The sequence below is a fragment of the Schistocerca nitens genome, chromosome 2, assembly GCF_023898315.1.
Source record: "Schistocerca nitens isolate TAMUIC-IGC-003100 chromosome 2, iqSchNite1.1, whole genome shotgun sequence".
NCBI classification, from domain to species: domain Eukaryota; kingdom Metazoa; phylum Arthropoda; class Insecta; order Orthoptera; family Acrididae; genus Schistocerca; species Schistocerca nitens.
The window spans coordinates 366,413,295-366,440,108 of record NC_064615.1 but is presented as its reverse complement, the minus strand read 5'-3'; the positions used below and the strand labels follow the sequence as shown (position 1 = coordinate 366,440,108).

General features: G+C 41.2%; 1 protein-coding gene across 1 annotated transcript in view; it reads right to left on the bottom strand.

Annotated features, from left to right (window-relative positions):
* The window catches only part of LOC126234406 (ATP-binding cassette sub-family C member 4-like), a 123,763-nt gene that overhangs the window by 38,452 nt on the left and 58,497 nt on the right, over nucleotides 1-26,814 (bottom strand). Inside the window, exons 11-15 of the mRNA XM_049943095.1 lie at nucleotides 21,383-21,566; nucleotides 21,162-21,305; nucleotides 20,986-21,081; nucleotides 4,659-4,867; nucleotides 1,674-2,028 (exon numbers count right to left, since the gene is read on the bottom strand). Coding sequence (XP_049799052.1) covers nucleotides 1,674-2,028; nucleotides 4,659-4,867; nucleotides 20,986-21,081; nucleotides 21,162-21,305; nucleotides 21,383-21,566 — 988 coding nt within the window. The remainder of the gene's footprint in view (nucleotides 1-1,673; nucleotides 2,029-4,658; nucleotides 4,868-20,985; nucleotides 21,082-21,161; nucleotides 21,306-21,382; nucleotides 21,567-26,814) is intronic.

Sequence of the window (26,814 nt, the reverse complement as noted above, 5' to 3'; positions counted from 1 at the left end):
ATTAGCTTTATGCGGCCCATACCTACAGGGCATGCTGAAGCGGGACTCACACAAAACAAACATTTTTCGTCAGCACACCTACGATGCCATCATACGCCCGCTTCTGCATGCCGAGGGGTACTAGCAACCGATTCTTCGAGAAGTGCTTGTCCCGCTAAGTATGCAAACAGTTTTGTTATTTCTAAGATCCGTCGTATATTCCCATGATATGATACAACCCACCGAGCGTCAGATCGATACACCCTACCCGCCGGCCGCGGTGGTCTAGTGGTTCTAGGCGCGCAGTCCGGAACCGCGGGACTGCTACGGTCGCAGGTTCGAATCCCGCCTCGGGCATGGATGTGTGTGATGTCCTTAGGTTAGTTAGGTTTAAGTGGTTCTAAGTTCTAGGGTGCTGATGACCACAGAAGTTGAGTCCCATAGTGCTCAGAGCCATTTGAACCATTTGAACACCCTACCCCTGAAGTGAGTCCGAAAATCTTTCTCCTTGTTTCTAAGACGTCATATCCAGGGTGTTCCAAAAATACTTTTACAAACTCTTGGGGGGGGGGGGGGCATGTTCCTTACACCAAAACAAGAAAAAAAGATCTCTAAACATGAGCGTTAAAATGCATATCTTAAGAGCTATGAACATTTGTACATCTTCGCTACTTTGAAACACAACTCTTCTATAGAACAAGCGCTCATAGCTCCTAAGATATGCATTTTAGAGCCGGCGTTTGGATTTCAAAGAGAAACTTTCTTGGTGAGTACGTGTGTTTTTCAGCGTCCGAGTGAAAAACGTTACCAAACAGTACAGGAGTTAAGGAATTGATGATTATTCTATCGGGGAAATTAAGATTAACTGAATTGCCTTGTATATGTAGACGATGCCACTCTGCTGGAGGAAAATGACCTACAAAGGGGAATACATTTATTAGGAAAGATTTGTGAAGACTTCGGTCTAACGATTTCGGAAAGCAAGATAAAATCAATGGATTTTAAAGGAAAATATCCTGTAAGAACAAATATTGTGATTAAGAAAAAATGATAAAACATGTCAAACATTTTAACTATTTAGCTGGCGACGTCACATATGAGTATGACGAAGACGTAGAGAATACATTAGCGAAATCTGGGAATATATGTGTAACAATAAGCAGATGTCTAAAAATAAAATGAAGAAAGAAACAAGATTCGAATTTTACAGGAAAATTGCAGTTCCAACACTTATTTATGGAAGTGATTCATGGGTTAGACAGAAACGCTAAAAAAGTAGTATAAAGCAACTGAGATGAGATTTCTAAGAGGAGTAAAGGGGTGCACAAGAGCTGACAGATTCCGAAATTCGGAAATTTGGGAAAAAACTTAATGTATTTAATCTCCACACCAAAGTAGAAGAAAAAAAGAAACAGGAACGAACATTTCGAAAGAATTAGTGGATAAAGACCACTTTTTCCAATAAGAAGCTTTACGTTTGTTGGTAGATGTCAAGGAAGACCAAGGACGCGAAGGATGCCGTAAAACGCAAAAAAAAGAAAGGCCTAATGCTTGAAGTGAAGATAATGATGGTGATGATTATTTTCCTACCACGACATTATTATTATTGATATTATTATTGATGTTATTATTATTATTATTATTACATTGATAAATCTGTTAAAAGTTATTGAAACAGAATTACAAACACGTACCTGAATCATCATGATCAAAAACTGCGGCAGGAGTTCATCGGTAGATCCCATATCCTTAGAGAACCTGTTGAGAATTCGTCCAGATGGATTCGTGTCGAAGAAGCGCATAGGTGCCCGGAGGATACAGTTGAACATGGTGTTATGCATGTTTCGCGACGCCCGCATACACATTTTGAAAAAGGCGATGGATCGTATTTGAGTGAGCAGGATGCAGCCCACCACGAGGCCTCCGTACAGTTCCAGGAAGAACTCACTGGGTGGAAGTGACTCCAGCTCCTCAGACAACGTCTGGTTGCTGCCACCGGCCGCCTCCAGTTGCATCTGGAGGGACGTCCTCAGTACCTCCGTGTTAGACCTGTGCACATCAGCAGCATTACAATTACCGAATGTTTCAACCAGATTACATGTTACGAAGAATTAGTAACTGACAAGATTTCATTTAAACATATTAACTCAGTGTACAAGGCAGGGAGCCTTCCTCGAATTTAGTGGCTTCGTGGACAGTGCTGTAATCAAATGTACTACCCACTAACACCTCACTGAGAAATCTGATGACGCAGATGGCCACTGCAAAGTACTTGCTGTTCCAGACCACACAGAAAAACTTGCAGCCAACGGTTATTCAATTCAGTGTATAGACTTTATGACACTGGAGACTTACCATGCGGCTTTCACACGAATATCATCCACACGTTCCCGGTGATAGCAAACAGAGACAAATTCGATAACTATTACACATTCATATTGACCGTTTAAGCATAATAATTGCTGAAGAGAATAAAATATGAGTGGTTAGAGAAGAAGATTAATTATCCTTTACATTACGATCAAATTGGCTTCAGGAAAAGTAAAGCAGAAATTCTCACGGTATAAAAAATTATTCGAGAATGTGAAGTGGGGGAAGATGTATCATAGTCCATGTACAAAACGGTATAAGTTATGGCGAACTGAGATGAAACAATAATAACAAGAAATCAAGAAAGAAGTAAAGAGAAGGATGTAAGGTAGAAATGCTGTCTTTGTTCTCTATTACAGTGGTCCGCAGACCCTCTGGGGACCGCACGCTATGCCAGAGGGGTCCACAAGATGCTATTAGAATAAAAACTATATTAAATATATTTCGTATGATAACAGATTCTTTGTTTTGGCCGTTTCCTGCATGAGCAGAGCTTTAGCGAACGCAAACTTCTGCGTCTAGCGTCTTCTTAGAGCCAACTGACACTAGCACACTGTAGCGTAAAATATTCAATAATTAATATGTCAATGTTTTTTCTAATACCAAAAATAGAAAACGTATAAAAAGACTCTTAATTTGGCTTTTTTGGGTACTTGATACTGTGATATGGCACGGTACCAATCACGCTCGATGAGGGGGTCCTCGAGGAAAATTTGTTGGGAACCCCTGCTCTATTATTCAATGCAAATATCGAAGAAGTGCAGAAAAAGTAAAACAAGCATGAGAGGTGAGATTAAAATTCAACGTGAAAGGATGTCAATGATGAGATTCGCTGATGGCGCCGCCATTGTCCGTGAGACTGAGAAAGGATTACAAGACCTACAGAATGCGATGAACATTCTACTTCGAACAGAATACGGACTGAGACTGAAACGAAGAACGACGATAGCACTGGCAGGGGTCAGGAAGAGATTACCGATGAACGTAGCGTCAACACTGGGGACCATGTAATAGGAAAAGTGACTGAATTCTGCTACCTTGGAAGCAAAATAATACGTGCTGGACCAAGCAGGAAGAATATATATAAGGAGACTAGCAGAGATAAAGACAGAATTTCTTACCAAATAAGTCCACTGATATCAAAGGTAAGCGTTAACTTAAAAAAAATTTATGAGGATGAACGTCTGGATTTCAGCGTCATAGGGAAGTGAATGAGAAACGTTTTGAAAATTGAAAAAGAACAGAATTGAAATAGATGTGTTGTTACAGACAGATTCTTAAAGTTGGTTGGGAAAAAATGAGGTTCTCTGAAGAGTCAGCGAGGATAGTTGTATATGGATAATACTAACAAGAAGAAGGAGTATGGTGGCAGAATATGGGCTGTAACACCAGTATATAGTAAGCATTATTTTATTCATAGTGTTACATTATCAGAGATATTTTCATTTCGTTTTTCCGGTTTCAACAAATTTATTTGTCCACAACAGAAGCCTAAAACATGATGAGTATTATAAATCATTAGACCTTGGCTATACATTTATGTAAAGTGCAAGAAGTGTATTACAAAACTTATTTAGTATTTGTTTAGCATATGTCAAACAATGCTACATGTCCAAAATTTTACATATAGAACGGGACTATTATAAACACATATTGACAGATCGATAATTTACAGTACTGGAATCAAATCTATATACATGTCAAGCTGGCGAGGAACATATTTCAAATCACAAAAAAGTATGAGTAAGTATTTAACCGAGCTGTATGTAATACATCTAAGAAATATGGTACATATTTCTAATATGTGAAAGTTTTGGGCTGATTTCCACATTTTATGAGATATTCTATGCAGTGAGAATAGTGTCTGTTTTTCAGAGCAACCCGATCACTCAAAAAATCTGTTGAATTTAATAGGAATGTTTATATATTTGAAAAAATGGTGTGCAATGTCTTCCAGTGACTTCTGGGAGGCATATTGTTGTGTTTGATAAATAAAGGGCATCTAAACTGTCCGATGACTTTCAGCAATTAATGTAGGAAATTTTGGGCATATATCAGTGTCCCGTAATATGATAATCGTGTGTAGTCAGACTGTTAGAGTGAAATAGGTTCATTTACCTTTCTCTACATTATATCCGTATGGCGTCAAGTAAAATCCTTCTCTATCAATCAAAATTATTTGTCGCTGTTCCATCGCCATGAAAAGAGATGACAGGGCATAACTAATGTTCTGGACAAATGAACGAAAGTAATGTTTATCATATTATCATAACAGACTTGAATTTATAATACTATTTACAGTTTCTTACCAAAACGTTATCACATAGTCCGAACCGCTGGTGATAATTTGTGCGATGACTATCATGATAGCCACAGAAAACAACAGGCAGAGGCCACCAGCTGCCCGGAAATACTGCCACACGGTTTGCCACCTGAAGTTCTCATGCATCATTTTTTCACTGTTGTCCTGCTCTGTTGGATCTCTGTGTAGTTTACCCGTTTCGTCCAACAAAACGCTCTGCAAAAAGATAATTTTTCGTCAGTCTCCTGTCAGCGATTTAACTTTATGGATGGAGACCAGCCGAGTTTGAAATTAAAGGGAAAGAAATCGCCCATGTGTTGTTCGTGAAACCATAATAAACCTGCCGTGGTAAAATCTCTTACTTATAAGTGCAATGTATGCTGATAAGTATTAAACCTGCTAAGCTATGACAAACAGTCTTTGTTGTACAGTACGGATAGATAAACGATTACCACGTGAGAGTTCACAAAACCAGTCCGCGCCAGGTCGCCGTAAAGCTGTAGACGCACACCAAGAGAAGAAACCAGTTAGTCCATGGTTACTCAACTCCATCAACATCAGTACATTCGCAGTCGAAAAAGTTGTTCAAGTGAGATCAAATAAGCAGCACTTATACATAGTGTCAGCTTATTACGAAGTGAGTTCATGCTGCCAATGCAGCCGGTTTTATTTCCTGCATGACGTCGGAGTCCATGCCTATGTGACATCTTATCGCCTGCAGGTGAAACCTATGAGAACGTATGTCATAGACTACCGAGCTCGGTGTCTTTGAACCAAGATATAACATCCTTCCCCATTTCAACGTGTTCGAATGAGTCTCTTTCGGTATCGGAGCTGCTGGATCAAGGAGGGGGGCGGGAGGGTCGGAGGTGTAGGTGAACAGACCAAATAGGGGTTCGATGTCCATCTTGATGTCGGCTGGTACCTGTGGTTGCACTGTGTCCACCGCTTGCTGTGGGAGCAGTCTCATGAGTCCGTAACCCACCAGTGCTGGCATTCCATCTCTGTTCCCACTGGGAGTCATTGATGCTGGAGTCGTAAGAGATGAGGTTCGACGCCACTGGATCTGTAGTTATTGACCTATCTCTGTCCGAACTGGCTCCAGGGCCAGTGGCAGTTGGCTCAAGGTGGATATGCACGTCATACCATTATAGTGCCCTTTGGCTTCCCTGTGAACATCTGAAGCCCCTGAGTAGCTCTGATGACACTTTGTAGGCATCCTGGAACTTTCTCTAAGCGTGAGGCCATACCGTAGAGAGTAAGGGGGAGAAGGGAGGCACGACGGGGTGCCTTGCGTGTGTTGCAGGCCACAGGAGGTCCAACATGTTCCGCGTTGGTAGCCGAGCAACAGCTCCACTTGAGTATCTCCCTGACTAGCTGTGGATCTATATGAGTCATCAGCTTTGGATGCCACTGACATAATTTTTAGCATTTGCAAGATAAAGATGTAGACGAAGTACTCAGATTAACCATTGTAGGCTGGTGGAACAGTGCTGTTGTCACGCATATTACACTGTTCCGAGAGTAGAAGTCTTTGGACATACTAGACGAGAGCTGAGGACAAACATACAAAACGGTTTATGGAAATCCTTCAGTGGCGAATATTTTTTGCAAAGTTCTTCTTGTTTTCCTTGTACTCAACATTCAAATGACATATGGGGATTTGGAGTATGCGTTGATGGCAATGAGCTGTATCTCTCACAGGAAATGGCCAGTGAAATCCACATGTACGCACTCCCATGAGTACTGTTGCATTGGCCAGGCGTGGAACTACTGTGAGAGTGATGACTGGGGTTGATGCAACGGTTGTGCAGGACAGGACTCACTATATTCTGCATGATGCTGGGCCAGTATGCATACTACTCTGTGAGTGCATTCATGTGTTTCATGCCCCAAAAGTCAGTGTGCTGGATTTTTGACATTCTGACACCGTGGTGGCAAATTGATCATCGTCTCTTGTCAGAATAAGTACTCCCTGTACCATATGGATGACATTTTTGAGATAAAATTAAGTGCGAGCCTTGGTGAGTATCTCATTATTTGCTTTAGAAGGGGGTTCTCAACCATGTCCTCTGCAATTACAGCTACTGTGAGGGGAAAGTTTTGTAGGTGGTTTTATGGTTTCGTAGGGTATCATCAATTTCGAACTGGCTCTCTGGGTTGTCTTGATAGGCCATCAGCATTTTCATGTTGAGTTGTAGGGCTGAACAAAAAAGATCTGTGGTTTTTGGTCAGTAACGAGTGAAATTTTGTATCAGAAAGAAAGGTACGGAATTTATGAACGCGAAAATGATCACATGGGTTTCTTTCCAGATTTGAGAGTAGTTTAACTGGGCTGAGATGCATGTACATGGGTTTTTCATGTCCAGCAACACTTCTACGAGAAAAGACGGCCACAGTACGTTACTGAGAGGCGTCAGCGGCCAGGTTATGAAGTCTTGATGAGTCCAGACAGGGAGTGGACTTCAGATATTGCATTCATTTTTAAAAGCCTTCTTACGCTGCTGTGACCGTGAATATTTCCCGCCTTTCTTACGTAAATTAAGAAGTTTAGCGATCTAGGTGGCATTTCTTATGAATATGGCATAGTGACTGATCTTGTCAAGAAATAACTGAAGGTCTTTAACTTGGTAGGCACTTGAATTTTTTGATGACTTCCATGTATTGCCGAGTACTTTCAGTAATTTTTGGCTTAATATTTGGCCCAAGTCCTCATATTGCTCTTGAAAGGATTCATAGTTTTGTTGATTGCACTTTATTCTATTCCTTTGTAGTTTCTGGAACAGTAGACATAAGTTTGCAAGATGTTACTGTCTTATAATGACACTGACTAACACATCGTACAGAAAGTTTACCAGTATGGGAATAGATTTCCTAATTTAAGATATAAATTGGCGAACTACTATCAAAACGTAATTTTATTAGTTGGTTGTTGATCATAGGTGGGAGAGTTAATTTTGGCGCTTGTACTGTGAAAGGTCTCAATTGCGACGATGGCGTGTTTACACTGAGGTGGCGTTGTTGATGCAGTACACCGCGGCCTTTGAAGAGTTCCTCCCAAATAACCTTCTCCTTGTTTGCAGAAGTGCGTACAGCACGTTTCTTTATGTGAACACCGAGTGAGTGTATATTTGGAAAAACAATCTGGACAACCCGGTTATTGTCCACTACTGTTGTTGTAGGGAGGGTGGCATAGAGAAACTACGAGAAGATTGTGAGTTGAGTAGGTGCCGCTGCTGATTTGTTGGATGGACTTTGTCGATAAGTGCACGTCAGGGTTTGAATCACAAGTCTGATGACGAAGAGGAACGGGATGACTTCCGATCAAACTTACTACGTCATGATTTGGACCGTTGTTTTATGGAAGAAAGTCACTTTCCTAAAAATACTGCTGTTCTACGCTACTGGCCATTAAAATTGCTACACCAAGAAGAAATGCAGATGATAAACGGGTATTCATTGGACAAATATATTATACTAGAACTGACATCTGATTGCATTTTCACGCAATTTGGGTGCATAGATCCAGAGAAATCAGTACCCAGAACAACCACCTCTAGCCGTAATAACGGCCTTGATACGCCTGGGCATTGAGTCAAACAGAGCTAGGATGGCGTGTACAGCTGCCCATGCAGCTTCAACACGATACCACAGTTCATCAAGAGTAGTGACTGGCGTATCGTGACGAGCCAGTTGCTCGGCCACCATTGACCGGACGTTTTCAGTTGGTGAGAGATCTGAAGAATGTGCTGGCCAGGGCAGCAGTCGAACATTCTCTGTATCCAGAAAGGCCCGTACAGGACCTGCAACATGCGGTCGTGCATTATCATGCTGAAATGTAGGGTTTCGCAGGGAGCGAATGAAGGGTAGAGCCAAGGGTCGTAACACATCTGAAATTTAACGTCCACTGTTCAAAGTTCCGTCAGTGCGAACAAGTGGTGACTGAGACGTGTAGCCAATGGCATCCCATACCATCACACCGGGTAATACGCCAGTATGGCGATGACGAATACACGCTTCCAATGTGCGTTCACCGCGATGTCGCCAAAGACGGATGCGACAATCATGATGCTGTAAACATAACCTGGATTCATCCGAAAAAATGACGTTTTGCCATTCGTGCATCCAGGTTCATTCTTGAGTACACCATCGCAGGCGCTCCTGTCTGTGATGCAGTGTCAAGGGTAACCGCAGCCATGGTCTCCGAGCTGATAGTCCGTGCTACTGCAAACGTCGTCGAACTGTTCGTGCAGATCGTTGTTGTCTTGCAAACGTCACCAACTGTTGACTCAGGGATCGAGACGTGGCTGCACGATCCGTTACAGCCATGAGGATAAGATGCCTGTCATCTCGACTGCTAGTGATACGAGGCCGTTGGGATCCAGCACGGCGTTCCGTATTACCCTCCTGAACCCACCGATTCCATATTCTCAACGCGAGCAGCAATGTCGCGATACGATAAAACGCAATCGCGATAGGCTACAATCCGACCTTTATCAAAGTCGGAAACGTGATGGTACGCATTTCCCCTCCTTGCAGGAGGCATCACAACAACGTTTCACCAGGCAACGCCGGTCAACTGCTGTTTGTGTATGAGAAATCGGCTGGAAACTTTCCTCTTGTCAGCACGTTGTAGGTGTCGCCACCGGCGCCAAGCTTGTGTGAATGCTCTGAAAAGCTAATCATCTCCATATCACAGCATCTTCTTCTTTTCGGTTAAATTTCGCGTCTGTAGCACGTCATCTTCGTGGTGTAGCAATTTTAATGGCCAGTAGTGTATATTCGATACTTTAACCGATTTTGCAGATACGTTACTGTCATCAATACTTTGCTGTGCTGTATCTAATATTTTCAAAGTTTCTTTGCTACTGCCAGTATTTCCTCGAGAGTGTCTGTGGCTATGCACAGAATTCATAACCAGGTGGATACACACTTTTTATATCGCTCACCAGCACTTCGGTATAAGCTTTGATTTGGACTCAAAAGTCAACGCTTTCCAGTCAGCCCTTTCAGGTTAGCTGCCGATGCAGCTTATAACTGACTGGTGCAACTTCCTGCGACAAAGAAAAAATTGTAGCCTACGTGCTGTGACAGGAGTTTTCCGCTTGTAATGTTTACCAAACTATGAATTTGTGCCCATTATAAACCCTCAGTTTTAATGTGATGACGAAACTTTTATGGAACAGACATTACCTCGGGGGTCGGTTGTAGATAGAATAAAAATACACTATTTAGTAACGTCGTATAAGCTACTCGCCTGGAAGTGGAATTGCAAACGTGTGTAGCATGAATCCCCTTCTGGACTGAATAGCGTGGATGGTGATAATTGATGCTGTTCTGGCCTGATGAGCCGCAATATTATACGCTACTACTCTTCCACAATTTGTGCTTGCTGCTTTTGTTGTTGTTACATAACTTGCATTCGTTGTTCTTCTTGCTGTGTTTCTGTTGCATCGGAAGTAGCAGCTGTTGCTTTTGTGTTTGTTACTGTTACGCCTACAGTTGCATTTGAAGTTGCAGCTGTTGCTGCAAAATTTTAATGAATTCTGGATCCATGATCACTGAATTCAGTCTGTTGTTGCAACACACGCGCTAATTTCTAAGAAAAACAGCTCGGTTTGCATTATCGCTAAATATGGGAGAGAGTGTCACAGAAATGATACAGGAATTGCGCTGGCCATCATTAAAAGAAAGGCGTTTTTCGTTGCGACGTAATCTTCTCACGAAATTCCAATCGCCAACTTTCTCCTCCGAATGCGAAAATATTATGTTGACACCGATCTACATGGGGAGGAACGATCACCACGATAAAATAAGGGAAAGATATAGGTGCTCATTCTTTCCGCGCGCTATACGAGATTGGAATAATAGAGAATTGTGAAGGTGGTTCGATGAACCCTCTTCCAGGCGCTTAAATGTGATTTACAGAGTATCCATGTACGAGGGCGGTTCAGAAAGTAACCTCCGATTGGTCACAGTGCGGGTTGTGGGGGGAGTAGCGACGCCATCTGTGCGTTCACGCATTCAACAGGTCAGTCGGCATCAAGCCGTGGTCGAGTGAACGTCGTACCTGCGCTAGTTTAGTTTTTGTGGCAGTTTGAAATGTGTGCTGCAATAGAAAACCCCGCCAAATGTGAAGTTCGTGCTGTCATAAGGTTTTCTACAGCCAAAGGATATTCTGCAGCAGCTATTCATCGTGAGCTTTGTGCCGTGTACGGACCAAGAGTTATGAGTGAAGGAGTTGTCCGTGAATGGGTACGTTTATTTAAAAGTGGACGAGAAAACGTTCATGATGAAGAGAGGAGTGGTAGACCATCATTGGTGACTGACGAACTCGTTCAGACAGTTGATGCAAAAGTTCGTGAAAATCGACGTTTCTCAATGTCGGAGTTGTCTACTGGTTTTCCACAGATTTCTAAGACTCTCTTGCACGAGATAGTGACAGCAAGATTGGGTTACCGTAAGTTCTGTGCACGATGGGTGCCCAAAATTCTTACCGACCACCACAAAACTCAAAGAATGGCCTCTGCATTAGACTTTCTGTCACGTTATGAGGACGAAGGAGAACCATTGTTAAACAGAATCGTGACCGGTGACGAAACCTGGATTAAGTACGTGAACCCTGAGACAAAAGAACAATCAAAGATGTGGGCACATTCAAATTCGCCTACCAAACCAAGAAAAGCCTCGCAAGATTTTTCTGCCAGAAAACTGATGGCAACGGTGTTTTGGGATGCCAAAGGGGTGTTGTTGGTTGAATTCATGGAACGTGGTACGACCATTAATCAAGACGTGTACTGTGAAACAATAAAAAAGTTACGACGGGCTATACAGAACAAACGCCGTGGTATGCTGACTTCCGGTATCGTTTTTTTGCACGATAACGCCCGTCCTCACTCTGCTCGCAGAACAACGGCCCTTCTTGAGTCCTTCAAGTGGGACGTTGTCAACCATCCACCTTACAGCCCAGACCTGGCACCAAGTGATTATCACTTCATGCATTTGAAGAAATGGCTCGGGTCACAGCGGTTTGATGACGACGAAGAGCTCAAAGATGCGGTCACAGGCTGGCTCCAGGCACAAGCGGGTGATTTTTATGCAGAAGGAATTTCAAAGCTTGTGAAGAGATACGATAAGTGCCTCAATCGCTATGGAGACTATGTAGAAAAATAGTGAAAAGATGTAGTTGTAAGATGTATATATTAAAATATTTTTATTTAACTTGGTGTATTTTTTAAATCAACCGGAGGTTACTTTCTGAACGGCCCTCGTAGATGTAGAAGTTCGAGGCCTCGTCGCTGAGGTCGCTTAGCGCCTGCTCAAGTACAACAAACACTATTTATTACGCATTAAGGGTGGAACAAAATTATCACTCGATAGTTCACAAACTATTCCGCGCTATGTTGTCGTAAAAGTGGTAGACACATACCAAGAGAAGAAGCAATCAAACAGTCCATGGTCGCGTCAGTCCATCCTTAAAAGTGTGTTCGTAATACTGAGAGCTGTCCAACTGAAATCCAATAAGCAGTTTGGTCACATAAACACAGCGTAATTGAGGTAGATACTAGAGCACAGCGCGATACGAAGTGAGTTCATGTTGGCAAGGCATCCAATTTTATTTCCTGCATGAGGTCAGAGACCAGACCAATGTTACTACCGGCGGGTATCCATTATCGACTGCAAGTGCAGTATTTGGCAGCGCGTATTACTTGCAGACTGTCGACCTCTCTCTCTGAGGACACAGGGGTACCAATAAGAACATACAAATTCCTTGACATATGCTAAGCAGTTCCAACCTATATCCTCTATTATCTGCTAGATGTATTCCAATCTCTGTCTTCCTCTACAGTTTTTGCTCTCTGCAGCTCCCTCTAGTAACGTAGAAACATTCCCTGATGTCTTAACAGATATCCTATCATCGTGTTCTCTCTTCTTGTCAATGTTTTCCGCATATTCCTTTCCTCTTCGATTCTCCTCAGAACCTCCTCATTCTTTACTTTATCAGTCCACCAAATTTTTTAATATTAGTCTGTAGTAAAACATCTCAAATACTTCCATTCTATTGTATTCCAGTTTTCCCACAGTCCAGGTTTCACTACCATACAGTGATGTGCTCTAAACTTACATACTCAGAAACTTTTTCCTCAAAATAATTATTATGTCCTATGTTTGTTGTTAGTAGACTTCTCTGGGCCAGGAATGCCCTTTTCGCTAGTGTTAGTCTGCTTTTGTTGTCTTCCTTGCTCCGTCCGTCATTGGTTATTTTGTTGCAGAGGTAGTAAAATTCCTGAATTTCGTCTACTTCGTAATCATCAATCCTGACTTTAAGTTTCTCGCTATTCTTATTTCTACTGCTTCTCGTTACTTTCGCCTCTCTTCGATTTACACTCAGTCCAAATTCTGTAGACGTTAGACTGTTGATTCCATTCAGCAGCTCATGTAACTCTTTTCTTTCGCTCAGGATAAAAATGTCATCAGCGAATGATATCAATGATATCTTTTCACCTTTATTTTTAAATCCACTCCTTTTATTTCTATCATTTCTTCTTCGATGTATAGAGTGAACAGCAGGTATGAAAGACTACGTCCCTGTCTTACACCCTTTTTAATCCGAGAACTTCGTTCTTGGTCTTTTATTATTCCCTCTTGACTCTTGTACATGTTGTATACTACTCGTCACTCCCTATAGCATACACCCATTTTCCTCAGAATTTCGAATATCTTGCATGATTTATGTTGTCGAACGCTTTATCCAGGTCGACAAATTCTGTTAACGTTTCTTGATTTTTTCTTTAGTCTTCATTCCATTATCAACCGCCCTTACCTTTGCTAACGCCAAACTGCTCGACTTCTAACAGATCCTAAATTTTCTTTTCCATTCTTCTGTGTATTATTCTTATCAGCAACTTGCATGCGTGAGCTGTTAAGCTGATTGTGCAGTAATACTTGCAATTGTCAGCTCTTGCAGTCTCCGGAATTGTGTAGATGTTATTTTTCCAAAAGTCAGATGGTATATCGCCAGACTCATGCATTCTACACACCAACGCGAATAGTCGTTTTGTTGCCACTTCCCCCAGTGATTTGAGAGATTCTAGTGGAAAGTTATCTATCCCTTCTGCCCTATTCGATCTTAAGTCTTCAAAGCTCTTTTAAATTCTAATTCTGAATCCCCTATCTCTTCTAAATCTACTTCTATCTCTTCTTCCATCACATCTTCTTCCATCACATCTTCTTCCATCACATCAGACAAATTTTACCCTCAATAGAACCCTCCAATGTACTATCTCCACCTATCTGCTCTCTGCTCTGAATTAACAGTGGAAATCCCCTTGGACTGTTACTATCCTTGCTTTTAATTTCACTGAGAGTTGTTCTGACTTTTCTATATGCTGAATCATTCCTTCCGACAATCATGTCTTCTTAGATTCATTTCCATTTTTCATGCAGCCATTTCGTCTTAGCTCCGGGCGCTTCCTTTTTCTTTCGTTCTCAGCGACTTGTATTTATGTATTCCCGAATTTCAAAAATGGCTCTGAGCACTATGGGACTTAACATCTAAGGTCATCAGTCCCCTAGAACTTAGAACTACTTAAACCTAACTAACCTAAGGACATCACACACATCCATGCCCGAGGCAGGATTCGAACCCGAATTTCATTGAACAGTTTTGTACTTCCTTCTTTCATCGATCAAATGGAAGATTTCTTCTGTTACCCATGGTTTCTTTGCAGTTACCTTCTTTGCACCTATGTTTTTCTTTTTCCAACTTCCATGAAAGCCCTTTTTAGAGATGTCCATTCCTCTTCCGCCTAATAAGATATCCCTTATTGCCGTATCTATAGCTTTAGAGAACTTCAAGCGTATCTCTTCATTCCTGAGTACTTCCCTATCCCACTTCTTTGCACAATGATTCTTCCTGACCAATCTATTAAACTTCAGCCCACTCATCATCATTAGTACGCTGTGATCTGTGTTTATACGTGCCCCTCAGTACACCTTACAATTCAATATCAGATTTCGGAATCTCTATCGGACCATGATGTAATCTAACTGAAATCTTCCCCTACTCCCGGCGTTTTCCAAGTATATTTCCTCCTCTTGTGATTCTTGAACAGAGTATTCACTATTACTAGCTGAAGTTTATTATAGAACTCAATTAATCTTCCACCTCTCTCATTCCTTGTCCCAAGCCAATATTCTCCCGTAACCTTTTCGTCTACGCCTTTCCCTACAACTGCATTCCAGTCCCCCATGACTATTAGATTTTCATCTTCCTTTACATACTGCGTTACCATTTCAATATCCTCATACACTTTCTCTATCTCTTCATCTTCAGCTTGCGACGTCGGCATGTATACCTGAACTATCGTTGCCGGTATTGGTTTGCTTCGGATTCTGATATGAACAACCCTATCACTGAACTTTCACAGAAACATACTCTCTGCCGTACATTCCTATTCATAACGAGTCCTACTCCCGTTAGAGCATCTTTTACTTCTGTTTATATTACCCTATACTCATCTTACCAGATATACTTGTCTTCTCTCCATTTCACTTCACTAACCAACACTATATCTAGATTCAGCCTTTGCAATTCCTTTCTCCGATTTCTAGCTTCCCTACCCCGTTCAAGCTTCTGACATTCCACGCCCCGACACGTAGAAAGTTATCCTTTCGTTGGATATGCAGTATTTATCTTATCGTAACCTCCTCCCCACCCCTTTGGCAGTCCCCTCCCGGAGATCCGAATGCGGAACCTCTCCGGAATCTTTTGCCAATGATGAGACGTTCATGTGTTCTAACTACTTAAATGTCTGTTCTGTCTTCCTTAATGTTGTTCTTCCTTATACAGTAGAAATGTAAAATTTCGTTGTCCTGTATTATATTGATATAAAGCATTTTAATGGGGCCACTCCGAACCACCACTTGTGCTGAATTTGGCCGACGGTGGAAAATAAGTTGACAGTCTACTGGTGAAACATATCTCTCTTACAACATTATATAGTGTTTCTTAAATGGAGGAGACATTTTTGTTCTAATTGAGAACAGAATCACTTAGCTCTTTTATAAAACATGTTGACTAGCGAGAAAGAATGGGACTACTTTTCATCGCCATTCCCGAAAATCGACATGTGCAGAATCCATTCTGTGTTTTGATGGACATTTATGTGCCCATAGCCGACGAATATAAGGACCTAGTAGGACCGTGCCTAGGAAACCACAGTGGTATCAAACCAAACTTCAGATTGATGATATCTTTTCACCCATTTACAGGTGAGTATGAAATGATTTTCCCAAGCTACCGTGCTGTTGATTTTTATTACGTCATATTCAAAGTGGGTATCACAAAGTGTGTTTTACATTAAGATCACTAGGCTCAAGACTCATTATGAAATAATAAAGAAGCGAAATTATAATAGCTGAAAGAAACTTGTTTCTGATCATTGAATGGATATGGCCCCCTAAACCTCTTTTAAAAAGAAGGTATTTATATAAATTCTGCTTCTCCGTGGATAGTGTATGTGACGTCCCACAGTTCGGTGTGATTGCTACATGTAAACATAAGATTTCATTTGAAGACGAGATTGCTGTTTTCTGTCTCCTTATGCCACAATAAACAATGAATTGTTTTCTACCTAAGAAAAATTATTTCATGTTCAACCATCTGTTCATTTTAGAATAAAAAGTTTGCTATTCGTGAAGTAATTACTAGTTTTTAAATGAAATTTGTTTATCGTCTCAAGGTTAGATTACGTCTAATTCCAGTTACGGTTAAATAATTATCCATGAGGTAAATCTGTGACTCGTTATGATATATTTTGTGAAGTGCCAAAATGTTTTGGTGGTCGTTACGGGCTAAATTATCGTCTCAACTCCTTACGGAGTAATTTGCAGACCGGTGTATAGTTAAAAATGTTGTTATTATAAACTATTTTGTTATGTTTAAGTTATTGTATATGTAATGTTGTAGAGAGAACGACGGGAAAAAAGAACGCTCTTAATTCTACACAGGCGGGAGTTCCAGCTACTCTGCAGTGGCGGGAGTTTTAGCTAAGCAACAACCTGAATGGCAAAGATCGCATTTAACGCTGCTGCTTGGCGCTGATCGAAGTCGCGACGGCCTACGGCTACAATTTATTACTTGTTAAGAGTTCTACTACTGCTATTCGTTTATTCATTCTTAATGGTTCGTCAATGTGTTTACATGGTTTTAATAGTCAGTGCCCTTTTAATCGGAGAACGGCTTGGATCATGCTGGAGATAAATTACCTGACCATGGTTGTTGAAGTTCAAAAGGGCAAATCATCAATATTGCTGAACTTCCTGTTAAAATCGTGTCAGTAGAGACGTTTTGTGCTAATTTTCCAGGGATTAGCCAGTTTTTCGAATTGTGAGTTTCGATGTTTGGGTTAGAATGGGAATCGGTGGTATCTTCTACAGTATATTAGTAATTGCAAGGTGAAAATAAACATTTTGACTAAAGTTCAGTCTTGATCACACCATTTATGTTTCAATGATATAGGTAACCGGTTTCGGTTATTTTTACATAACCATCATCAGACCCATGGCTCCCTTAGGATGGTAGGCGGAGCTCTCCTCAGCTGCTACGAAGTTAACTGATCAGTTAACTGATCAGTTAACTTCGTAGCAGCTGAGGAGAGCTCCGCCTACCATCCTAAGGGAGCCATGGGTCTGATGATGGTTATGTAAAAATAACCGAAACCGGTTACCTATATCATTGAAACACAAATGGTGTGATCAAGACTGAGCTTTAGGCAAAATATAATAATCTATTGATCGCTGTATTCCAAAAATGTTTACCAAAATTGAAATAAACAGTTGAATTCAATGGGATTTCGTTACAGAGATTGTTGTATGTTAACGAATCAATAGTTGTGTGTGTGGATTTTTTGTCGGGATTATTAATCTGTGTGAAGTCCGATATAGTGATCCGACATACTTGAATAGTGTTCTGCCCAGAACCTCTGATGGTGAAGAGCGGCTCCTGATAGGATTGTAGGAATTGGTTGTGTCCAAACTGCACTGACTGCGTAAAGATATGTCTCATTTGTGCCCTTTGTTAAAAGCCTACACTATTCAATTCTGTTACAGCACTATAAATTCACAGCACAGCATAACTATCACTGAAGTGTGACAAGATCTTTAGCATAATTATTATTTTATTTGTATCAGGAAAGGAACCATTAAGACATGCCACGCAGTGTGTTATTAGCTTCTTAGAAGAAAATATGTGGCGAGTACCCAAATCGCTATAACAGTCAGTGGGATGGCAAAATAGAGGCCACAGCTGGATGAGGAAGAGGTTTTGGTTGCCTGGTGGTAGCGGCGACTTTTTTTTTTGTTGTCTAGACCTTGGTCAGTTTTTTTTCTAGGGTACACGGACACTCGTCCACAGTGCCTCAAGATTGTACTGGTACTAAAGGAAATAAAGATGCTGTTTATGTGAAAACTTAAATCCAAAGCACCCGAGTTAATTATTTTGCCCCAATGATATAATTTCACGATCTGTTATCAGTACTGAAAAGATAAAAATTAAAATTTACACAATAAAGCAACAGCAACGAAAACAATAATAAATTTAATATAATTTTTGTTTTCAACTAATGAGGAACCAGTTAATGGGAAAAATGTGTTAGAAAACTCTACTGAGATTTATTTCAAAATAAAAAAAGTAGAATAGAGATAATTTCGACATCAACTGTCGAGTAGTGGCTTCATTTAAGAATAATAAAAGATACACAAACAGAAAGAGATAAATAAAATAGCGTAAGACCACTTTCTAGTAAAACTAATAAGAATATAACACGTACTGGGTCAAACCAAGTAAAGAACATAGTAAGAATCACAGATGTTAGCTTTATAAAAAATAAAATCAACAAAACATTAAAGGAATGGCAAATAGTATATCGCTGACTTTATAGACCAAAGATATATTTGCTCGCGTATTGAAAGAGTTACGAAAGAAAGATAGTTACGCGAATTTGGCAGAAACTGGAATAAGTGAGTAAAATGGCAACTATAAAAACACAGAATTTTGGGAAATACAGAAGCGTCCGATCTTACCCGTCGGCTTTGACTCATGACGTCACAAATACCGCGGAAACGACCATAAACAACAATTCCAATATGGCGGATATAAAAACATCGAATACGTATTGTAAACACTGAAGTACACAAGTTTCACAAAAAGCCTAATGACTGTAACGGGACAAGCGTGGGAAATTGGGGGTTTTTGGGTGGGGAGAAACTAAATATGTCGTTATGCGGTGGGGGGAGTCTGCAGTGCCCCCCCATCCCCCCACAGGCTTCATTAGTGTCAAATCAATATTTTCGAATCATAGGCGGCCGCTGCCGCGGCCGCATTCCAAAAAAAAAACTCCCAACCTAACCTCAAGTGGGCTACGCTACAGATCAATATGTTCATCAAATTGCTTCATATTACGTATACATGTTCTTTAAACAAGAGTACATCAAACCATGTATTAGGTTTTCCGCGCCGTAATGACGTCACACACCACAACACGCTTACGTCACGGGTCAAAGCCGACGAGTAAGATCGGACCTTTCTGTTGACCCGAATTTTGCCTTGTATAGTAGTTTACGTTAAACAGTAAACTTGTCTAAATACTTATCGCGAAGGCGTAGGTTGTTGTTTGTATACAGAATCAAAGATGTAATTATTACATCGTATTCTGGGAAGGGTATTGATTTCCTGTCTTACGCTATCAAGTGAATTCAGTTTTAATACAATTTTGTTTATATACTCATCAGTAAAATGACTGGCGAGCTTTAGTAGTTAGTTAAACGTAAGTGTCTAATTTATAAGATAAGATAATTCTGTCATTGTTACAGGGGCGTGCTGAAAAGTAGTGCCTCCGTACTTTTAAATGGAAACTCTTAAAGTTGTTTAAATGAAACACACGTTATTAACATCCTACATCTTTAAACTTCATGTCTACACTTCCGCAGTCCTCTGGCGCTAGAGAGCTGCTAATTAAGGCATGTAACATGACGTCGTGTAACGTAATAACATAACGTTGTTTAACGTAGCTTTGTTGGTGTGTGAGGGACAGTGCGCTGTAATAGAGTTTTGAATTCGAAGAGTTTATCCATAACAATGTCAGACCACATAGGTGTGCTGCAACATCTGCAAGAATCCGACGCGTTGTGTTCACTCTCTTTGATGATCCTCCATACAGTCTGTACTTGGCCCTAACCGATTTTAATCGTTTCCAAAACATAAAGAGCACCTTCTAGAACTTCACTTTGATAGCGATGAAATGGTGAAAGCAACCGTGAATTTATGGCTACGTCAAAAAAGTCAGGCATTCCACAGTGACGGTATCAACAAACTGGTCTCTCGTTGGGATAAATGTGTCCGTCACCAGCGTGATTATGTTGAGAAATAAATATGTGGACATGAAGAATAAAGATGTAGAACGTTAATAAAGTTTGTTTTACTTAAAAACCTTTCAGCGTTCTCACATAAAGAATTCGGAGGAAATACTTTTCAGCACGCCCTCGTATTCTAATGAGTCCTCGAAAAGAACCAAAATCAATACAGCCAGTGATCTATAGAATGTCATAGTTGGCTACGTAGTTTTCATTACTAAAACAAATATATGCCTTACCAACCGAGTCAGTGGGTTGACAATAAAAATTACTCTCTGCCTAAGGACCTTTCTTTATATGCACTTGTTTCTTTGATTGAGTGTGTATTTGACTTTTAATACTAATATTTGTTAATAGTCTACTCTCTGATTAAATGGCTTCAATGAGTCCTTTAGTGCGTCTGTATCCTAGAAATTCAAAGAATAAAATAGAAGCAGATTTAAGCTTAGATGTTTGAAACTTCTTCCACATAATTTTCTTCATATAACTTCCATTGATCTTCTAAATAACAGAACCTACTGCAATCTGCATTGAGGGTACGTTATGCATACTTGTTTGATTTCATTGCTTTTACAAATGTGTCTGAATGTTTTCACTCACTTCCCGGCTACCTGTCCCACCTTAAGTTTCAACATAAAATTAGGTGAAACACTACCATAGCAAAAATTTTGATTATATTCTTCAGACAGCAGTCCTTAGTTGTTCGTAACGATTCTCGGACCACCGCAGACTAAAGCAAACTATTTTATAGTTACATATTTGGCAGACAAACGAACTCTCACACTAATATATTAGGCCAACAAAAAATGACAGCAAAATCTTAATAATTTTCAAAGATTTCACACTTGACATCTGCGAACTAAAAATCAGCGGAGGTAAGTGCTGAAACAGTATCCTGTACCTATAAGGGCAGTACTTACCACTTCCGACAACGTGGATATCTGCCTGTCAAGCATATTTACGTTGGCTCTTTGAGATCCGATACGTTTTGAACGTCTTAATTTGCTTTGTTCGTCCTGTGAAAGAGAGTAATATTTGTTGAGAAAGTCTATAATCCGAGAAAATAGTCCCAAATTTTTCAAAATAATAGAGTTACCTGCATAGACTTTCTGGTGCTTCTTCGTAGATCACCACTCAACTCCTCCGTTTCGACTTCCTCTTCCGTGCTTGACATCAATTTGGAAAAGCTGACGCCACTCTGGAGAATCTCTTCAAAATTTCCTTGATGCTCGATGATTCCCTGTGAAGCAAATTTTCTTTTAATGTAAACAATGAAACGAGCAGCTGCCGTTAAAGTGTGAAAGGAGATCAACGCACCTTATTCAGTATCACAATATTGTCTGCTCCCTGGAGGTACTGCAACTGGTGAGTGACCAAAATTCTCGTCTTTCCACTTAAATAAGAGTTAATGCATTCGTCAAAGAGATGTTTGCCGACATGTGTGTCAACAGCAGACAAGGGGTCATCCAGCAGATAAATGTCTGCCTCCCGATAAACAGCCCTGTAAAATGGAACAGTAAATAATTGTCTTACTACCATACTTATGATATTATACCATTAAATATTACAACTGACCAAAGGAGAATCATTTTAGTCTGAATCTGTATCAAAATTTCTATCACACTATGTCGAGGACCGCCTTCCATCTATTAATAATATTGGACGCCGACAAGTGAGTATCTTCAGATTGTATGTACTACAGTATGTTTCTGCGTGTAAGTGTTCTGCTCATGTTAGTAATAACCACGAGTACTTGAATAATAGCGAGAGGTGTAACACTAGATACCGGTTAAAAAAACCCTGGCCTATGTCGGTACCATAAATAGCTATGTGCTGGTGTGTCTTGTGGCTATGCATGACGAGATGCTGCTCTTTGGTGATGGTGCTGTGCACAATTACGCATGGCACACGATTTTTGTATCTCGAGACGAGTACGATGTATCCATATTTGTTACAGATGCTCTTGAAAATGGGACTTGCCCGAAGCCAGCAGCGCTGAATAAGGACGATTTTAATGCGCAGTTCTCTGGAATGTCTTCCCTAAATAGTACAACTGCGCCAGCTGCTAATGGCACTCAATCGCTAATTAACCGACTTTGAATGTCGGATGATAATAGAGAGCTAGAATGCGAGAGGGAGTAACCCACACACTTGGAACTGATATATTCTGCGTTTTGCGAGTGGTCTTCTTGTATGAAATTGAGCACATTAACAGTCATATTTTTGACCCATACACAATTAATTATAGTCCAAAGTACATAGGAAAATTAAAATGGTCTTTTAATATCCATTATTTATCCGATAAAAGTCAGTTCCAAATCGCCAAATTTGAAAAATGGCATTAAAAAATGGGTTATTTTTACAACAGTCCGGTTTTCATCAATGCTTTGGTTTAAAATGTAGTTGAATTCGGCTTTACTTCAATATGAATTTTTTGTTACTTTTAAGTATTAATAATTATATGGGGGTTCCAGTCACACCAACTCTAAGCAACCGTCTATATCGGAATCTATACTTACTTGCAGCTGTCTGTATCCTGCTCCTCCTAGCTCGTTGTACGTCGAATGTCTGGTTGAAGAGCACGGTACACGGTATGGTAGTTTTCAGGTATGTCAGGAGTAGAGAAAAGTCCTTATCTTTTACAGCTGTAATCATCCTGCCACCAAGATATAAGCACTCCGCATTTTGTAAGTCGTTAATATGTGATGGGATAGAAGCCTGCTGCTGCTCTGTGTTTCCGCAACCGTCCAGTACTTTTGTGCAAAACATTAGTTTCCTGCGAAAAAGTCGATGGAGAGTAGTTTTCTTTAAACCGGATAATGCCAGGCTTCCTAGGTTCCATTTCTATGACATAAGTTTTGCGAAATTTCATCTTCTGCCCTAAAGTCCACTTCTGTTTCTTAACTAGAGTTGAAGCTACTGCTTACAAATCTTGATAGTCTTCCTTGTTCATCCTCTGTACAGAGAAAGGGTTCTTAACTCGGGTCTTTTACTGTATACTAGTCTGAACCAGTCCTCTGAAGTAAAGACACAGACCATTCTACTATTCTCTTTCTCAATACCACCAAAGTCACTGTAAGAAGGTAAAAAGATATGTCCCGGAACGAAGTAAAAATCTTCTATGGAATGAAAAACTGCAGCCACTACAACCACATAGTTCATCAGGTATTATGTGTTATTCTTGTTCTGAGCTGAGTAGGTGTCGGAAAACAAACGCAAATTTCTATTTTTCAGAGTGTTTTCTGAAATACTTAGCAATCTAAAGAAATAAGACTTTTCTGTAGTACCTCGTGAAGCCATTTCATCAGGAGCCAGGAGCCATGCACATAATATCGCTATTATCGTAATGCTGGGGGATACCGAAGTCGCACACCCAAAGCAGCCCCAGGTAGAAAACAACTTCAGTAGGTATCTTCAGTGGTGAAAAAGGTTTCTGCAAATCAATAGTTACTAGACAAAAGTCTGATACTTCTTTGTGGCATGAACTTGCGGTTCGAGTCGAGGTAGGCCAGTATCCTGACGTATCATAATCCTGTTGTTTGGATCTGCGTGAGTCATACACCTCATATGTAGCAGTATTTGGCATCTTGAAACCTACGTCTTGTGAATATAGACTAATATAATTCTACATGTATTATATCAGACACTCCAAAAACCATGCCCGCATCTCGTGGTCGTGCGGTAGCGTTCTCGCTTCCCACGCCCGGGTTCCCGGGTTCGATTCCCGGCGGGGTCAGGGATTTTCTCTGCCTCGTGATGGCTGGGTGTTGTGTGATGTCCTTAGGTTAGTTAGGTTTAAGTAGTTCTAAGTTCTAGGGGACTGATGACCATAGATGTTAAGTCCCATAGTGCTCAGAGCCATTTGAACCAAAAACCATTCCTTTCATTTCCATTTTTGTAAATTCGATGCATTTCAAGAAGAGATTTCACAGAACGGACATATTTCCTTGTCGTTCTCTTCCCACTTCTTCTTCATGCAATATGTATACAATAAATTTATTTTACCCCCACTGTCAAAATTTTCTCTGTTTACCATGCACCTGACTGCATAAAGAGCATTTTGCAGAGGTTGGGTTGGGTTGTTCGGGGGAGGAGACCAGACAGTGAGGTCATCGGTCTCATCGGATTAGGGAAGGACGGGGAAGGAAGTCGGCCTTGCCCTTTCAAAGGAAGCATCCCGGCATTTGCCTGAAGCGATTTAGGGAAATCACGGAAAACCTAAATCAGGATGGCCGGACGCTTGATTGAACCGTCGTCCTCCCGAATGCGAGTCCAGTGTGCTAGACACTGCGCCAACTCGCTCGGTTTTTGCAGATTGTGGTTCACAAATTGTCTGATGGCTTCTGTCTTGGGTTCTTCGGCCGATGCTTGTTTGATGATTTGTCTGATGTTTCGCCGGCATGAGAGACTGACATTCTCAAACCTTCATCCTCCATTGCTGGTGGCAGACGGTTGGAGAGTAGGTCGCGGCCGCAGATTACATGTACCTAGCGCTCCAACTTCCAACGGCTTCTCCGTGGTCATTGTTGCTGCGGGTCTCCCCTTGCTGTCTGCAACGATCATTCGCTCCAGGGCGGGAATCCAAGATCCGTTCAGCTTGAAGCTCTCTTCCTTCTTGTTGAAGCTATGATCAAGTTGTGTAGTTCTAGAACTTCCCTGAACAAGCTGGTGTGATAGCTCTTCTCTACACCAAGAACACCAGTGGCAGCGAATTTTACTATGTTGTCGGTCTGACACACCGTGTGCTCCGCTGCGGCCGATTTTCCCCCCGGCTTATATTCAATGATTCTGGTGTTGACTGATTGTCCACTCATTCCAGCACAAACTTTCCCATGTGTACATGGCATGCGTACAACACTGCAAGTGGGTCCCTTAATTTCCTTATAGTTCCCTAGTTTACAAAACTCAGCATTGGGATTTCCCTCATCATTAACTGTAAGTGTGTGATTTTCGCACCAACTGAGGTTAGCTTTCGTAGACTTCACAGAGAAATCGCAACTGCTACCCTATTCTCTCTCTGAAACAGATCTGCAAGTTTTTTCACTCTCGTAGTCTAGGCCCAAGTTTTTCGTACTGTTGCCTTTCTTTTCTGCTAGTCACCTTCATTTCTTGCACGTTAGTACACATAGAATCAGCTTCACCGTTAGTCATGACGTCAACATTAAAACATGACATTGCAGGCTCATGTGCTATTGGCTACCACTAGCTCACGTAAGGTTACCGTCTGGCTTAACTCCCTCTCGCACCGCAGAACTGCAATTCAGAGAAATGCCAAAACCTTCCTTTTGTACAGTGAAAGAGAACAGGTGGATAATAATTATTCCTATATTGTGGGGTAATAAATATATAATAGTAATATCTAAATAATGTCAGTAACTTACTTTTTAAAAATATATATGATAACTATCCCTTGCATTGTAGCACAAAATTGGTGCAAGATGCATGGATCATAGAATATACAGGGTGAGTCACCTAACGTTACCGCTGGATATACTTCGTAAACCATATCAAATACTGACGAACCGATTCCACAGACCGAACGTGAGGAGAGGGGCTAGTGTAACTGTTTAATAAACCATACAAAAATGATCGGAAGTATGTTTTTTAACACAAACCTACGTTTTTTAAATGGAACCACGTTAGTTTTGTTAGCACATCTGAACATATAAACAAATACGTAATCAGTGCCGTTTGTTGCATTGTAAAATGTTAATTACATCCGGAGATATTGTAACCTAAAGTTGACGCTTGAAACCTCCGACGTTCAGTTGCACGTTGTAACAAACTCGGGCCACGGTCGGCGAGCAGCATTTGCAGGGACATGTTTACGATGACGACCGTTTTTACGAGTGTGGCTGTAGTGCACTGTTGTGGTTTGGTCTAGCTGTCGCAGTGTCCGCATGAGCGTTTGCTGCTATTATTATTCTGCATTCGTCTCCGCACGCAGACCAACTGCAGTACACCGTGTTACCAGACGTCTGTGATAGTGCAGTGTTGTAGGAACTGTGACCATCGTGTATTCGAACTCTGAAAAGGCGGAGATGGTACTCATCTATGGCGAGTGTCGACGAAATGCAGCTGAAGCCTGCAGGGTGTATGCAGAACGGTACCCGGACAGAGAGCAGCCAACGTGCCGCACATTGTAAAACATCTACCGCCAACTGTATGGTATGGTATGGTCGTAGCACGCAAACGGGTCCGTAACAGGCCCGTCACAGGAGAAGCGCGTGCAGTTGGTGTGTTAGCTGCTGTTGCCATGAACCCACACATGAGTACACGGGACATTGCGAGAGCCGGTGGACTGAGTCAAAGTAGTGTCATGCGCATACTGCATCGTCACCGCTTTCACCCGTTTCATGTGTCGCTACATCAGCAATTACATGGTGATGACTTTAATCATCGAGTGCAATTCTGTCAATGGGCATTAACAGAGAATGCGTTGCAGTTCTAACTGTTTACCGATGGAGCGGGTTTCACAAACCACGGGGCAGTGAATCTACGGAACATGCATTACTGGTCCGTGGACAATCCTCGCTGGCTCAGACAGGTAGAGCGACAGCGACCGTGGACTGTAAATGTATGGTGCGGAGTCATTGGCGACCACCTCATTGGTCCTCACTTCATTGCAGGGGCCCAAACAGCTGCAACATACATCGCGTTTCTATAGAATGATCTGCCAACGTTGCTCGAAAATGTCCCACTGGAAACGCGTCGACGTATGTGGTATCAGCATGATGGTGCACCTGCAC